The 18,483-nt window shown below is 42.6% G+C and overlaps 1 protein-coding gene across 1 annotated transcript in view; it reads left to right on the top strand.

Annotated features, from left to right (window-relative positions):
- LOC124736203 (beta-1,4-glucuronyltransferase 1-like) overlaps positions 1-18,483 on the top strand; it is a 129,550-nt gene that overhangs the window by 48,427 nt on the left and 62,640 nt on the right. The window contains exon 2 of the mRNA XM_047248572.1: positions 5,503-5,799. Within this exon, the coding sequence (XP_047104528.1) occupies positions 5,503-5,799 (297 nt within the window). The remainder of the gene's footprint in view (positions 1-5,502; positions 5,800-18,483) is intronic.

The raw sequence follows: 18,483 nt of genomic DNA, 5'->3' as shown, positions 1-18,483 counted from the left end.
TGCAAATAAGATTTAAGTGCCTGGAAGAGGGCTGACGCACATTACTAAGCATCGCTTACATCTCAAATTATAAGACATTAATATATGTATGTTATACACACATCAAAAAAGGTTTTCCATCACCCTGGTTCCCAGAACTCCTGAAGATAGGAGTTGACTTTGGATATTGTATCACAGACACAGTCCCTCAGACAGTTCAGAGATGTCACTAAACCCGCCCAAAGATGTGAACAACCATGCATGAGCAGCGCCTATTAGACGGAGAGGGTCCGACAGCCTATCAGTTCCAGTCATTCCACCAGGAAGGAGGTACAGTGCTCGTGTTGTCTGTACTTCAACCATGCCTAGACGGTCAATACGGCGGTTCGATCGCGTCCGGATTGTTACTTTGTGCCGGAAAGGGCTCTCAGCAAGGGAAGTGTCCAGGCGTCTCGGAGTGAACCAAAGCGATGTTCGGGCTTGGATGAGATACAGAGAGACAGGAACCGTCGATGATTTGTCACGCTCAGGCCGCCCACGGGCTATTACTGTAGTGGATGACCGCTACCTACGGATTATGGCTCGGAGGAGCCCTGACAGCAACGCCACCATGTTGAATAATGCTTTTAGTGTAGCCACAGGATGTCGCGTTACAACTCAAACTGTGCGAAGTAGGCTGCATTATGCGCAACTTCACTCCCGATGTCCATGGAGAGGTCCATCTTTGCAACCACGACACCATGCAGCGCGGTACGGATGGAGCCAACAACATGCCGAATGGACCGCTCAGGATTGGCATCACATACTCTTCACCGATGAGGATCGCATATGCCTTTAACCAGACAATCGTCGGAGACGTGTTTGGAGGCAACCCGGTCACGCTGAACGTCTTAGACACACTGTCCAGCGAGTGTAGCAAGGTGGAGGTTCCCTGCTGTTTTGGGGTGGCATTATATGGGGCCGACGTACGCCGCTGGTGGTCATGGAAGGCGCCGTAACGGGCGTACGATACGTGAATGTCATTAAAAAAATGGCTCTGAGCACTATGGGACTTAACTTCTGTGGTCATCAGTCCCCTAGAACTTAGAACTACTTAAACCTAACTAACCGAAGGACATCACACACATCCATGCCCGAGGCAGGACTCGAACTTGCGACCGTAGCGGTCGCGCGGTTCCAGACTGTAGCGCCTAGAACCGCTCGGCCACACCGTCCGGCTGCTACACTACGCCGAGGAAAAGGAGATCCACCACGCTGTTCGGAGGTATTCCATGACTTTTGTCACCTCGGTGTAAGTGACTCGCTTCGACATAGAAGCCCGTAATACGAGGGGACCTCAAAAAACACATATAAGCCCATGCTAAGCCCATTGTGGAACAAGAGTGGCGTGTTGTCAGACGAGAGTTCACATACTGCATTTCCTGCACGCCCAGTTCTGCTGCGTTATGGACAACAGATGCATCAGCGTCGGGGAGTGAAATGCCGTGACAACGGGAAAAGTGCTCCAAAGCTGTAGTATGCTAGACAGTACTATTCATGTGGACAAAACCTTTACACTGCACATAGATTCACCTTGAAATTCTGGCGATATATGGACCAAATGCAACGCGGCTTCTAGCCACGGTGGAATGGTGTCAACAATATGATCAAGGCCGCAAAGGACATGAGTGATCCGGAATGGGAAGCAAGATCATCGACATCGGTTACAGGCGACGATGTCCAGCAGTCCAGTAACTGATTGAGGGCTGTCGCAGATTTTTCGATGAGGACGTTCACACAGCGGTTTTCGAATTGCTCCATGACCAAGGAGCAGATTTCTATAACCGAGGAACTGAACGACTGGTATAGTATAGTGTTCTGAGCGTTGTTTCGAAACTTTACTTCTATGTTGAAAAATATTATAATGTATCTGTGTCACTCTGAAGTACAGTGCAGCTTTCAGTAAAAGTTGCTTGGCCTCTCGAAATAATGTGTAAGTTACGTTTTGAAATCCCTCCGTACAATAAACAAACTAACAATAACTAAAAGAAAACAGTCCTCGGTCACTAATTTTTAACGAATTAACCGGGTTTCGACACTGCTAGGAGTGTCCTCCTCAGAATTTACACCAAAGAATGGTCTATAAAATGTTCACAGAATTATGACTGAAAACGTGTGATACAAACTATAAGTACGGAATTATCGTGAAAGACTGGCAGTACTTATATGTCATTTATAAAATAATAAATATGCCAAAATGGCATTAGTCACAAAGATATTTAAGATAAAAAAAACTGTGATGGTGAGCCACTAAGGGCTGCTCGTTACTTGCGTGGTGCAGGCTGTAAACGGACTGAGGTGCCCGCGTTAACAAATGCGGCCAGGTGAACATGGCACTGCAACGAGCGCGCCATCTAGTAGCCGTAAATACAGTTAGGCTACTTCACATTGAAATATAGGCAGAAATGATTATAAATAACAGTATTTGGTACATAATGGAAAGCAATGTTTGTTTGATAGTAGCGTACAACATAACATTTTGTCTACATCAAAGCTTATAACAGTAAGGTAAAACATGAAAGTATCATTATCAAAATGTAGATAGGACTGAATGACAACTTTTAGAAAGCAATATTCACGTGAAATACAGCCAAGAAACATTTGATAAGTAGAAAACATGGGACTACCTTAGAATAAAAAGAACATTTCGGCAACCTGCACAAGGAGACCCGTAGTCACATATCGAGTAACGGCTTTATACCGTTGAAAAAATTTTTGTTACGTAGCTGTAACAGTTCGTTAAGGATGAGGCTATCCTTTCGAGCTAGATGCTTGAAAATCTCTAATTTTCTAGACTGTCTTGTCTACGCCCTTTCTTTTCGGTGTGCAAAATGTTGCTATCTCATATGGCTTTAGGTGAATGACCTGTAATTAGAAGATGGTCGGCAAAAGATGAATTTTGGGGGCTAGTGCCATTTTTTCTTAGCAAGTGTTCTTCATATCTGGTAGTGAAGGCACGTCCAGTTTGTCCTATATAGTAAGAGGTGCAAGTATCACAGACAATTTTGTAGACACCAGAATTTTCTAAGGGGGAACGAATAGAATGTAAATTACGAATTAAGTTTTTTTCCAAATTGTTGTTAGTAGAAAAAGCAACGTTGCAGTCGTATTTCTTTCGAAGAATGCGTTGGATCTGATAAGAGATAGGCCCCACGAAAGGAATAGAGAAATATTTTTTTGAGTTAAACTCGATGGCAGAAGTGCCTAGCGTAGTAATTCTTTTAGCAGTTAACAATGAGTATAAACCAAACATAGTAGTTGACGTCCTTAAAAAGAAAACTGCACAAGTCATTGCATCCTTCTAGTGAGGTTGCTACACTTATGTGAGCCGTTCAGTGCTGAGTCACAGATTCCCTTTAGCACGAGAGTGTGTGTGGAGTTTCGCAGACTGCATAAATTCATTTCCCCCAGCCTGCTGCTGCATATAACACAGAATCGAAGGCTATTCTAAAACCATGCATGATAGGGCATACAATGCTTCACGAGTACTGCCGATAGTAGCTAAAGCGTTTACTCAAATGCATGCCCTCAGTCGTCTGTCTGCAGCCGTGCACTTTACGGCTCCTGCGGGGAGGGGGGGGGGGGGGGGATGTCAATGTGATTCTGAGAAGAAATAAGGTTGAAAATGGAAAATTGATGCAAAGAACATGTGAGCTAATTCACAATATGAAATAAAGGCGTTTATTTTGTCATCAGATGTACATATTATCACAACAGGACCAAACGCGATACAGCATTAAACGAAATGTGCTGTATTTGAAAGACATCAATGGGTGAATTTAAAAAGAAAAGAAAAAGTCTGCTTTCACCTTACTACCGAGAGAGACGTTTGATTGAGATCTCAAAGAGAAGTGTTGCTGGCGATGACGATGTTTATGTAGCAAAAATAAAGTTTTTTCACAGACTTCAGGACACCAGTAGCGTGGAACCATAGAATAGCTGGTAACTTCTCGGGAAAGTGTTTCCATTAATTTCTGCTGCACAGAGTATAGTACGAATCGATAATTATCCTCGCTCATCGTTAGTTAATATCGAGACAGGTATTTGTTCTCTAACTGCTCATCCAGTTGTAAGACGTGTATATTTATATTGTCTATTGTCAAACAATAATTTATGAAAGATGTTTATATTTCATTAATAGGATTAAGTAGGAATAATTAATATTTGTCATGTTGGAAATAATTGTGGTAGCAGGGAATGTCTGCACCAAAGTATTGTTGGCAGGAGAGACCGCAGATTGATATAATTTTAAAAAGAGCGGGAAAGACCGCACATTGATGCATTTTGTAATGGTAGTAGCGATTGTCTGCACCAGAAAGCATCGTTAGCGGGAGAAACCGCACTTTAGCGCTCGTAGGAAGTCAGTAGTAAGCGAGAAGTGAAGCGAGTCGGTAGCAGGTCTGAAGCGAGAGGTTGAGAGGAGCGGTGTGCCTGCCAGCCACCAGCTATGTTTTACAAGAGATTATAAACGGATGTACAGAGACATCAGCTAATTATTATGATAAGAGGAACTAATATTATTGAATTATCTTTTTGAGAAACTCAAGACTACTGAAGGTATGTTTGCGCAATGCTAGCTGTAAGATTATTGTAAAAAGTAAGTCCCATTTGAACGTTTGTAAAATCATTTCATTCAGAATATAATTAATTTTTGCCAGCAATATTGCATTACTGATTATAATCCATCCCAAAAACCATCAACGTGAAACTTTGCAAAATTTTATTGTTGTCAGGAAAAAGTTTAACTATGAATTACCTAACGTCACTCAAATTAATTAAAGAATAACGTCAGCTTTGCTACTAAATAATAACGTCAGCTTTGGTAATAAATACAGCCACTTATTATGACAGACCACCAGCAGCTAATAAAGTATAGTAAAACAGAGTAAGTATATTCATGTCGCAGTTCGATGAAGCAGTCAGATGGTGATCCAGCAACAGTAAAAAAGGTAAGGAACAGTTTTGGGTTATTGCACATTCTATGTGTCGTCGAAATAATCAGAAAATCACTTTAATAAGCACTAATTAAATTAGTATGCGAAGATTTAGAAAGAGAATAAATTTCAAAGGGAAGATTTCATTTGTTATTATTAAGCAAGAGATAGAAATCGTAAGAGAAGGTTTGATAGGTTACTGTAGAAGGGAAGGTTGCGTAACGCAAAAGAGATATAGAGGAGACGGGAAGGTTTCACTGTATTTCATTGGCAGTGACCATTTTTTCTTTTTGTGTTTTTCACTGCCACCGCATATAACGCAGTGACTGTAGAGCAAGTAAGACTTGCTGGTTTTCTCTTAGCACTGGAAGCCGTGACAGCTTTTTCTCTACACATGCAGACTGACATCTGACGTGCACGTTGTGACAAGTCTAGGTACTCGCGATTTTGTTCGCGCTTTAAAGAACGTGTTAGTGGGCACTAAGATGCCGTCGATGAAGATTACGCCCGCCTGTATCTGCTTGCGAATCATTACCACCGTGCTTTGCAGGAAGCGCCCGCACTGGTGTTGACCCCACTGTCGGTGATGGACGCCTCTCAGAAGTACCGCGTGCGGCAGTTCGTGTCGGTGGGCGACCGCTGGCAGCAGCTGCCCACGTCAGCGGGGGACTGGACCACGTGCCTGGCGCTGCACGCCTCGCTGTCGCACGTGCACCACGTGGAGCGCCAGGCGCGCTCCTGGAGCGGGCCCCTCTCCGTCGCGCTCTTCGCCGCAGGGGACGACGTCCGCCTGCTGCTCGCCTACATCATGTTCCTCAGGCGCTGTAGGCAACACGTGCGAAGTAGGGTAAGTAAGTAAGTAAGTCATTTCTTGCGTCTCTGCCAGTAAAAACATTAACTACTCAAACATTTTTGCACTAACTTTATATCTGCAAACGTGTGGTTTTTACTTGTGGCCATTAAACCTGCAACACCACGAAGGCGACATGTAACATACCTCAAATTAGCGTGAAGTCTATTACACTGACGGAAAAAAATCGCAAACCGAAAAATTAATTAACGTAGAGTAATGCAATTTCGGAATTACATTTGTCTAGGTAACATATTTAAGTGATTAACATTGCAAGAGCACAGGTTAATGTAAGAGCGAGATAAGCCATTGCAAATGTGAAATGCTGTGTACTACCAGAACGTTGAATGTGAGTATGCAGACGTGCATACATTGTGTTGTACAGGTGCCGGTTGTCAGTTTGTGGGATGGAGTTCCATGGGGGTTGCACTTGGTCGGTCGGTCAATACAGGAACGGCTAATGCTGTTTGTGGATGACGCTGAAGTTGTCGTCTGATGATGTTCCACATGTGTCAATTGGAGACAGATATGGTGATCGAGCATGCGCAGCAACATGTCGACACTCTATAGAGCATGTTGGATTACATCAGCGGTAAGTGGGCGAGAATTATTTGTTGAAAAACACTCCATGAAATGCTGTTCGTGTGTGGCACCACGACAGGTAGAATCAGAAGATTGTACAAATTTCCGATGAGGCTATGTGGGACAACCAAGAGAGCGTTACTGCTGTCATAAGAAATTGCGCCCCAGACCGTAACTCCAGATGTAGGTGTAGCGCGTCTAGCAGGCAGACAGGTTGGCTGGCCTACTTCTAACCAAAACACGGCCACCACTGGCACTGAGGCATTAGGAAACTCAACAGGCCTCCACCATGCCTTCCAACGAGCTGTTGCTTGGCACTATCGAAGTAGCAAATGGCGGTGGTTTCTGGTCAAAGGAATGCACGCTGCAGGGCATCTGGCTCGGAGCTGTCCTCATAGTAAATGATTTGTAATAGTTTACTGTGTTGCCAACTACTGCTCATATCAGCGCTGCAGATACAGTACGATGCGCCAGAACCATACGCCGAACACGACTGTCTTGCCTGTCGGTAGTGTGACGTGGCCCTCCGGAGACAAGTCTTCTTACAACTTACAACCAACCGTCCAGTCTTTCGACCACCGTTGCCAGCAGCCATGTAGAGTGGCTACATTCTTACCAAGTCTTGCTGCAGTATCGCAGAAGGGTCATACAGTTTCTCATAGCACCGTTGCAGGATCTCGTTCAAACTCAGTGAGGTGCTGAAAATGGCGTCCTTGGCGCCTTAAAGGCATTCTTGGTTGACATAAACTCACCACGTCCAATCTCTAAGACAACTAAACTTCAGGACCGTTACGGCGTGTACTTAAATCAAACTTGTTTTGCATCTTCATAGGGGCGCCACTAATGACTACTCTTAAGCGATGGCGTGCAATCTGAATAGACATTCCAGATGTAAAAACACGCTTACCAACTTTCGTTTATGTCCCATGACTCGTTTTTGGTGTTGCGATTTCCTTTCCCCATTTCACTGCAATCACACAGAGCAGCAGGAGCAACTAAATTTACATGGTGTATGTAAGGAAGGATTATACGGCTAGTTTCTTATGCAGAAATCGCGTTTGACTAGTCATTGTTCGTCAGAAGCTCGTATTACGCCTCGTGTAAGCAGTAGAAAAATCTATCAGTATGTGTCGGAATTCAACAACGGCAGCATTTTAATGCATTGAGGCTGCAGTTTATCGTTCTGCGATATGACTGCTCCCATTGATCTGAAAATCTTTGAATGTCAGACACATATGGAATCGATCAGTTCGGGAGGGTCGTACACGACGCCGTGCAGGATCGTAGCGGCTCCACGTGATTAGCGCTTGTGAGGAAAGGCATATTATTTGCTCCTATATGAAGTATTGTGTAGTCATGGCATGTAGCATGAGCTGGAAATGGCCTTCTATGCTGCAAGACAAGCATCCACACGGCCAGTACGAAGACTCCTGGAGTACCACAGACGGTCACCATGGCTATCATTGTTACAGTTTCCCTTGATAATAATAATAACTCCGTGTGGCTCAAGGCCAGGTGCAAGTGATTCAATTCGATGCTACTTCGGTGACTTGTACGTCTGGTATGATTTTTAGTAATTTAATTGAAAGCTTTGTTGGTTTGGTAAAAATAAAATTGGTTCTTTTTGTCGTGACAGAATAAATTACTATTAATCACACCACATTTGTCGGAGAACAGCAGCAACATGGGTAATTGATCAATCTTTAAGAAATTCTATTACCTTTTAGCGGAAAATTCGTGCGGTACTCTCCGACGTTAGAAAAGTCGTGGTGTTCCGTTCGGAGCAGGAGGCGGCTGTCTTTTCTCCTTCGCGATATCGAAAATTACTAAAAAAAAAGAACAGAAATTTTTTTTCGGAGGAAGATCGCGCGGAGAAAACAGATGGAAGTTACATGAAAGAAACCTAAGGGACCAACTAATTGGATTTGTACGAACATATAAACAGAACTGAAAGAACTTAGAATAAATACTATAACGATGTCGTCACGACAGCCTCCTGTTCCGACAGAACACGCTGGATCATAAGCTGCATAAATCTTTTGAACAGAAAAGATTATCACAAGTATAATTAATGAAAATAAGGTTGAGAGATTTTCTTTGAAATTAAATAAACTTCAAGGCTTCAAGTATTATATTATGAAACGGAGACTTACATTAACATGGCCACCCATTGTGGCGGTGGAGCGAATTTTTCACGATATACATTCTCGCTTGTTTGTGGCTACATATATTTTTAATCACTTAAACTCTTAACTTTACAATAAAATGATTATATCAGTATGGAGCACAATACTTTTGCGTCCGACTCGCAACACATTCACAGAACAGCTAGACAGCGGTGCGGCTCCCTGCAGAAGTAAAAATTGGCAACTGTTATTTTGAAACATAGGTGCATCGTTTTTTTTTTTTTTTTTTTTTTTTTACTGATCGATAGCAGCGTATAACAGTTTATAGCTATCGTGATAGTCTGCGCTTTTCAGGAGCGCGGCAAAGATATCTGGTTACAACATTCATTGGTATATGTTAAAAGTTCGCACATACTGACGCGAATACAGAAAAAAAAACTTTTACACGTTAAAAATCGCAGTGATAAAGGCTGTAATGTCACATACGTTACTAACCTACACCGGTTATCTAATGGGGAAAGGGGAATCGCAATTACCTGTCATATGGGCAAACTTCTGTCATCGCTGAGAGGAGAAGACCAGGTTACAACGAAGACTGAAAATCCGTAGTACGAGCGAGATTCGATTCTGCGACCCTTGATGCAGCTGCAAAGAGATCGTGCCAGTAGTGGTGTGACCAACGACAACGCTGACCAAAAAAACTTGCAGATAACAACATAGTCGAAGTCAAGAGAAATCCTGTGAACAAATTGCAATCAGACATAAGGAAAACAATTTAAAACGGTATATTTTTGTTTCCAGATGAGAAAGAGAAACGTAGATTAAAAATGGTGAATCCGTCCATTCCTCCGCATCGTTTGCAAATTAAATTCCGCAAGAGGGTGAACCGATTATTAACAATATGTCATGTCCCAATTACTAACTGAACCGGGAATGCAACAAAAAACTGAAAGCAGCATATACTTAATAAAAAGTCATTCAGTGTCGAGAATAATTACGAATTAGCGAATGATATTAAGCATTTACCATTCCCAGCTGGAGATTATAAAGAAGAACGTGCTAATATACAAGAAGGTTAGTCAAGGGGAAATAACAGAATTCTTGGAAAATATTAGAACTTTTGTTGTCATTTAATTAGTTTTAGTTTAACGATAAGATTTTTTATCAAAAGAACAGACTCGCAAAGGGCAACGGTTAGTCGGTGCCTTACCTGAGATATTTGTAAGTGAGCTATAAAATAAGTATTTTGAACAAATTCCTGATGTCTGTGAAAAAACCGTGTATCACAGACGTTATGTAGACGACACCATACTACAGTAAAAAGGTGACGAAAGTGAAATGTGCAAGGTAGCAGAAAGAATGGGCGGGGTGTACGAAAAAATTGAGCTCACCGTGCTTTCAGAAAAATGAAAGTAAAATTTGGATTTCTAACGATAAGTACAATTGGTTTTAGACTTCGCCACAAAGTTGGCAACATCAGCAACACTTATTTACAATCTGGTGTCTATAACATCAACTGTAGAGACTGTGACAAGTTTTATATCGGTCAGATGGGAAGGAATTTCGACTCGTTTTAGAGAGCATTATGTATAACCAAAATAAGAGCGCTTTCGGTACACTTTCATAGAAAAACGTTCGAACAGAAACATAGACCATAATATGAAAGTGTTGCATAGGACGCCAAAGGGACAATTACTTCTAGGCGCGCAGTCCGGAACCGCGCGACTGCTACGGTCGCAGGTTCGAATCCTGCCTCGGGCATGGATGTGTGTGATGTCCTTAGGTTAGTTAGGTGTAAGTAGTTTTAAGTTCTAGGGGACTGATGACCACAGCTGTTAAGTCCCATAGTGCTCAGAGCCATTTGAACCATTTTTTTGGACAATTACTGAATCTATTAGAGGAAATGGAGATTTATGTACACAGAAAACGACAACCATTCTGCTAAATGAGCAGAATGAGTTTAATCTGAATGCTTATTCTGATGTATTCAGAAACCTACTAGTTTGAACAGCGTCGAGCGACCTACCGGGTTGACGTGCCCCCCGTGTGCGGCGCCGCCAGCGACGACGCGGCTGGGCCTTCCTCAGCAAGTCTTTCTTTTTTTTATTTTGGCTTTGGGTTACAGGGACCATACAGCCAATAACTGTTATAAAGTGCCAAAGAAACCTAAACGCAAAAAAGTAGAATAGCACAAAATTACAAAGTTAGCATATAAACACACTCTTAAAGTAAAATAAAAGCGCAATTAGACAAACGCCAGAGAGCCGATGACAATGACAATGGAGCCCCTCCGCAAGTTCCGCCACAAGAAACCAAGAACGTCACACAAAGAAGCCACGAGGCGGTGCCATTGAGAGCCCATTCCGGGTCTACTGTCGACTATCGACTTTTTAATTTTAGTTACTGTTTCGTTAATTACCTTACACTTACTGTTACAGTTTAATTGTTTTATAATGCTGAAAGATTTCATTTTATAGATGTGATTTTATTCTTGTACCACTTACACTGGCTTTTACACAATTGCGTACTTTGCCAGGCTAGGAGCTTCGCCGCGCGGAGTGGCCGCGCAGTTTAGGGCGGCATGTCACGGATTGCGTGGTCCCTCCCGCCGGAGGTTCGAGACCTGCTTCGGGCACGGGTGTGTGTGTTGTTCTTAGCATAAGTTAGTTTAAGTAGTGAGTAAGTCTAGAGACCGATGACCTCAGCAGCTTGGTTCCTTAGGAGCTTCACAAAATTACTGTTTGCACTTATTATGTGGATTTTAAGTATGCATCTAATTCAGCGTGTTTTGTATCACTACGGTCATTTTGCCATTTGAAGTATTTTAATTAATGACCAAGCATACTGCATTTTAACCATTACATTTGCAATACTGGTTACTCATGTACCCTAGCTATAGTGCTCTCTGCTGGTCTCAGTTATTTGTATAAATACCAGACTCATCCTGACCATCACTAGCACATACTATGGACCTACATGTATAATTTGAAGTTGATACCTACATCAGAATATTTAATTTCTCTTATGCAGCACCAGACCTGTTATAGATTTAGGTTCAGCAAACTGAACTAGTTGGTTACACCCTGTTTTTGTTTGTAACAGATCTAAGGACGGTAATAGTGAAGTGTAAAAGTTTGTGTGAACAAGACAGACCTGTAAAATAAAGTGCTACAGGTCCTGTAATTCGCGTAAATAACGGCCGCTGATTTGCGTGCACTGTGATGGCTCCGGATAGCGACTCAGATGGGTTCCATTGGATTTGCGTCACGGGAATTTGGTCACCGAGACATCAACGTGAGTTCACCATAATGCTTCTCCAACAACTGTAGCACAGTTTTGGCTCTGAGACACAGACAACTATACTGCTGAATGATGACATCGCTGTCGGGGAAAGCATCAAGTGTGAAGGGACGCAGGTGGTTCGCAGCTGTCAGCATGTCTTCGATTACTACCACATATCCCATGCAGGTGATTCCTTCGCAGCTGTCAGCGTGTCTTCGATTACTACCACATATCCCATGCAGGTGGTTCCTTCGCAGCTGCCAGCGTGTCTTCGATTACTACCACATATCCCATGCAGGTGGTTCCTTCGCAGCTGTCAGCATGTCTTCGATTACTACCACATATCCCATGCAGGTGGTTCCTTCGCAGCTGTCAACATGTCTTCGATTACTACCACATATCCCATGCAGGTGGTTCCTTCGCAGCTGTCAGCATGTCTTCGATTACTACCACATATCCTATGCAGGTGGTTCCTTCGCAGCTGTCAGCATGTCTTCGATTACTACCACATATCCCATGCAGGTGGTTCCTTCGCAGCTGTCAGCATGTCTTCGATTACTACCACATATCCCATGCAGGTGGTTCCTTCGCAGCTGTCAGCGTGTCTTCGATTACCGCCATATATCCCATGCAGGTGGTTCGCAGCTGTCACTGTGCGTTCAATTACAACCACATACCCCACGCAAGAGCTGGAGAATATCTCCTGTAACATAATACTGATCCCACCAGCCTGCACGCTGCTCGTTTCGAGCCGTCGCTCACCTCGGTGACGGCATTAATGGAGACGACCATCGATCTAGTGTATCAAAAATGTGATTCACGCCAAGATCCGACGCGTTTCCATTGATCGACGGTCGAATTGCGATGGTCCCATGCCAACTGCAATCGTAACTGACGATATCGTTGGGTCAACATGTGAAAACGTAGAGTTGTTCAACAATGTACGATGAACTGTGTGCTCCGAAACGCTCGTCCGTGTACCAGCATTGTGCTCTTTCGGCAGAGCTGTCACAGATCACTATCTAGCCTACTTTACAGAACAGACAGTCCTCCGAACCCCACGTTTTGTGAAGACCAGTGGACGTCCAACCATTTAGCTCCTAGTGGTAGTTTCACTGTACTTCTACCTCTTTCCGTAGGCGCTCACGACAGTGGCATGCCAACAATCGACCAGCTATCTCGTTTTGGAGATAGTTGTTGACAGGCTTTTTGCATAATAATAATCTGTCCATTGACAAAGTGGCTTATCCCAGTGGATTTCCCCATTGGCATCTATATCTTCACTAGGTTGATCACCTATCCGTTTCTGCGGAGATTAGATATTTTTAATAGCCCATCACGTACCCGTAACGTCGCCAGGCGGCTTCCAACGTCGCGATGGGCAGTGGTCATAATATTTTGGCTTATCAGTGAACAAATGCGGCAAGTCCTATGTGAGAAAGTCTGGCGGCACAGTTCAGGAGAGGATCCACAGCATCAACCACACACAGTCACACACGCGCGCGAGCATGCATTATTGAAAGGGCCAAGTAAATAAACTGTCTGCACTATAATAATGAAATAAGGCATAGCTAGAAAAATATAAAGTCTCCATGTCTATGACATAGCCTGCTCGGAAGAATAATAAACGGGGACCAAGGTTTGGATTTAACGAAATTCTGAGTTTAGTACGATCTGTGACATCATCTCATCCACGGGAGCTGAATACGTCTAGCGAGAGTCTAAGCCGAGCAGCGTGGCCTAGTGGTAAGACGCATATTCTGTGGGACCACTGCTCTGTTCTCCATGTTGTCATGCAAATGTAGGTTTCCCACGTTTCCCTACATCGCGTATGGTAAACTTCGTCGTGTTTCCTCCAAAAGTGACGCAACATTGTCCTCTGCTGTCTTATTTCCCATTAGTAATTAGTCCATCTTGAAAGGTTCATAGTTCTGGAAGGCCTGGAGCAATTTGTTCCAAACTTGGTACACATTGCTTATTGGACTTAATAAGACTCCTCTAATACTTCTATTTGTGGAGGTGGGACAGTGGTGACGCGTAAGCCTAATTCCGAGACACCTGTAGCAGTTTCAGTCAAACATAGGACTCATATGACTATCTAGGAAAAAACACAACTGAACTAGGACACTCCTAGAGAACACTCCTAGTTTTCCTACAGATGGAAGCAAGGATCGAAGTGGTTAAGGGGAGTTTAGTTAGAATAACTATGCAACGCATGGAGAAATTTCAACGAAAATACACGTAAGGTGGTTTATATGAACAATCAAAGCAATAAAATTTATCGAAACCCACCCCTTAGGCAACAATAGAGGAAAATTGGAAATTGGCGGTAAGTTCCTATGGGACCAAACTGCTGAGGTCATCGGTTCCTAGGCTTACATACAACTTAATCTAACTTAAACTAACTTACGCTAAGTGGAACACACATACCCATGCCCGAGGGAGGACTCGAACATCCGACGGGGAGAGTCGCGCGAACCGTATCAAGGCGCCCTAGACCGCGCGGCGTAACAATAGAGCTTTCTCAGCAAAAGGTGTACAACCACTGCAGATTGGATTTCAACTGGCGCATATTGGCGTAAGTAAACGTGATTATGAGGTGGCAAGAAGCTTTTTTAAATTTTTTTCTCCTGTTTATATACATTTATGGTCTCTATACAGTCTTGTGCAGTAATAAACACTTGCCCGCAGCTCGTGGTCGTGCGGTAGCGTTCTAGCTTCCCACGCCCGGGTTCCCGGGTTCGATTCCCGGCGGGGTCAGGGATTTTCTCTGCCTCGTGATGGTTGGGTGTTGTGTGATGTCCTTACGTTAGTTAGGTTTAAGTAGTTCTAAGTTCTAGGGGACTGATGACCATAGATGTTAAGTCCCATAGTGCCCAGAGCCATTTTTGAATAAACACTTGTAGCATAAAGATGCAAGCTGAGATCCTTCTTAGTACATAAAGCAAGTTGCGTTATTCATTTTCCGCATGTCTTCAGCATGCATGGGGGCTCGGCTTGGTGATCCTTGACTAAGGATAATGTCGCAGCGTGGTAGCCATTGTGCGCATACGGATAAACAGTTCAGCCAGTCCTGCTATCGCTAACAGTTCAGAGCACTCGTTTGGCGAAGCATTTAACGTAGAAGAATTTGAGCGACTGATATCTTCCATAAAAAGAGACAAAAGTTACGCACAAAGTTATACCTAAGATGATGACAAAAAAAAAAAAGGTTCAAATGGCTCTGAGCACTATGGGACTTAACATCTATGGTCATCAGTCCCCTAGAACTTAGAACTACTTAAACCTAACTAACCTAAGGACATCACACAACACCCAGTCATCACGAGGCAGAGAAAATCCCTAACCCGCCGGGAATCGAACCCGGGAACCCGGGCGCGGGAAACGAGAACGCTACCGCACGACCACGAGCTGCGGACTAAGATGATGACAAAAAGCCCGAAAGCAACGCCATGTTTTACGGGTTTTCTTCGTAACTATTCGGCGGTACCATGTCATCGGAATATTTGGTAGTTTGACAGCCTTCTTCGGGGAAAAATTGTCGTCATAATGAAGATAGTAAGTATGACCATCAGATTTTTTTTTATGTCGCCCGTGTCGTTAGTTGCATATAACATTGAAGTATACTGCCGCGGCTCACGGTCTATAGGGGGTCTGTGTTGGCTGTAGCCGGTTATTTCTGTGAATTATTTAGTGACTGTGCAGTTAAACAAACGCTTATTAAAAATAATTATACCCTCTATTGCGAAATTGCCTGTTACTTCTGAGATTTCAGTAACCAAACGTTTACCAAGAGTTCTGGAAAGAAACAGCGGAAAATAGGAGAAAGTTTGTCGTGAATCTCTAGAACTCATTCAGTTACTCGATACATGAAAAAAAGTATTACATGATCACATAAAATAATACCTCTTGGTGGAGTAATTCATTAGCTCTAGCAAAAGCAAAGCCGTTAGTTGGGGATGGTACAGCCTCACAAATAGTTTAGATTCTAACCTGAATTGTGAATAATGACGCAGGTATCTGTGCACTTAACGTAGTGTCGGGCGCGAAGGAATTTTGAGTGACATCGGTTGTGCTTGCGACTGTATGGTTTATGGGCTCTCAACGGCTAGATTACACAAGTCTGTGACATAAAAATTGTTTCAAATTTCTTAAGTGATTTTTATAGTGTTTTCAACGCTGATTTCGGGAAAAATAGCGAAAAATTCCATCACGTACAGTTATTTCACAAACTGCTTGTCTAGTTCAGCTTTTTTGGATATTTCAGTACTCCATTGAGCTTGAATTTTGGGTTTTAGGTTCTCCATAAACTGTTATTTAACCGTATTTATTCTAGATATACGTAAAATAGAGAGTAATTAGGAGAAACCAGCAGTATTTTCATGTCAGTGCCTGTCTGTCGCGCTGCCCCTTCCCCCGCCATCACGAAGTAGTGAGCTTTTGTTATTGTCCTCCAGTTCACAGTACGTCTCCACTCTGTGCTGTTCACGTGGTGTTGTTACTAGTGCTTTAAAGTAGTGACTGTTTTCTTGTGTTGTGAAGTTGATTCTCTTGAAAAAGCATATTTCGCCTAGTTTGGTATAAAGTTAGGCGATCAAGATAAGCCTTGGGCCCCACACAAAGTTTGTTCAGTGTGTGTTGAAAAACTGAGGCAATGGTTTCAACGTAAAAAGCAGCCCTTATGTTTTGGAATACCAATGATTTGGAGGGAGCCCAAAAATCATAATGATGACTGCTATTTTTGTTCGTGCAACGTATGAGGTTTCAATTTGAAAAAAAAAAAAAAAAAAAAAAACGATATTTCTTACCGTAACATTCAATCAGCCATTCGCCCTGTTCCTCATGGACCTGAAGCACCAATACGCTCTCCTCCAGATCCTTTGGATGATATAGATGATAACGAGCCATTGGCTCAGCAAGGCGATCGTGAAGAAGACAGAGATTTCTACGACCCTGGCACAACCGATCCCATTCCATTCTCACAATCTGAACTGAACGATTTAATTAGAGACCTAGGTAGAGGTTTTAGGATCTACATTGAAAGATAAATATATGTTGGTTCCGGGTACATCCTTTTCTTGGTATCTATCGAGGGAAAAGGAGTCTTTATCTTTCTTCTCTCAAGAAGGTGACCTGGTGTTTTGCAGTGATGTTCCTGGACTTACGGCACGTTTCAAAATAGAATATCCTCGTGATGAGGGGAGACTTTTTATTGATTGTTCAAAAAGAACCCTTAAAGCAGTACTTCTACACAATGGCAATAAGTATGCTTCTATACCAGTTGGATATTCGGTTCACTTAAGAGAATGTTACGAAAACGTTGAACTGGTTTTAAGCAAACTCTGTTATTCGGACCACAAATGGCCACTATGTGGTGATTTAAAAGTGATTTCAATGCTGCTTGGTCAACAAAGTGGCTATACAAAGTACCCTTGCTTTCTCTGTGAATGGAACAGTAAAGACAGAAAGCAGCACTACATAAAAAAAGCTTAGCCCTTAAGAAAAACCGTACAGGTAGGGGTTAAAAATGTTGAGAGGAGAACCCTTGTGGATCCCAAAAAGGTGTTACTTTCACCACTTCACATTAGGTTGGGGCTGAAGAAACAATTAGTTAAGGCATTGCCAAAAGAACGGGAGTGTTTCAGATATCTTTGTGGACAGTTTCCTGGTTTATCTGAGGCAAAGCTAGAAGAAGGAATCTTTGTCGGACCAGACATCAGAAAACTAATGACAGATCCCAACTTTGTGGACAAAATGGAAACAAAAGAAACGGCACCATGGACATCTTTTAAATTAGTTGTTTGCGGTTTCCTAGGAAACAAAAGACATCCAAACTACAAAACAATCGTCGCAGACATGCTCGACAACTTTAAGAAGCTGGGCTGTACATGAGCATTAAAGTTCATTTTCTCCACTCACATCTTGACTATTTCCCTGCAAACCTTGGTGATGTAAGTGAAGAGCATGGCGAATGATTCCACCAAGACATCAAAGAAATGGAAAGAAGATATCAAGGAAGATGGAACGTCAACATGATAGCGGACTACTGCTGGATGGTAAAAAGAGATGATCCTCAACGAGTCCACAGCCGGAAAAGCAATAAAAGAAGCTTCGACAGAAAGCGAAAGAGTTATTATAAGGACTTATGAGTTTAAAGAGGATTGGAAGTGTACTGGAAATGTAGTTTAGAACATGATTTATAAATAAAATAAAATTTTATAACGTTGAAAAAATGTGATAAATTGCTTAAATTTTGTTATTATACCCAAAAATACTGCCTTTTTTGTGAGAAAACCTGCCGTGATAGAAAAAAATGGATTGAATTTTTGAAATCAGTGCTGAAAAGTACATAAAAGTCAGTTATCAAATTTCAAACAACTTTCAAAAATGCAGACCTGTGTTGTCAGTGCCCGGACAAATATCCTTAAGAAGGGATGGGCTTAAAATGGCATAAAAAGGAAGAGCAAGTCACACAAGTACACGCTCTCTCCCCAACCTCATTCACTGTCATCCACACAATCACACTAGCTCACACCATTTAAGATAGCACAAAATGATAAGATGTTCCAAAACTGGCAACGAAAACACAATTAATATGTGAGGAAAGCTGAAATTACTACACAGGGAAATGTGACTTGCAGACCACTTAGAAACATCGTGGATGAACCATCCACCCTGATAACACATTAAA

This window comes from Schistocerca piceifrons, chromosome 1 (assembly GCF_021461385.2).
Source record: "Schistocerca piceifrons isolate TAMUIC-IGC-003096 chromosome 1, iqSchPice1.1, whole genome shotgun sequence".
In the NCBI taxonomy this organism is placed as follows: Eukaryota; Metazoa; Arthropoda; class Insecta; order Orthoptera; family Acrididae; genus Schistocerca; species Schistocerca piceifrons.
The sequence above is the reverse complement of the archived record's forward strand: the minus strand, read 5'-3'. Positions and strand labels throughout refer to the sequence as shown.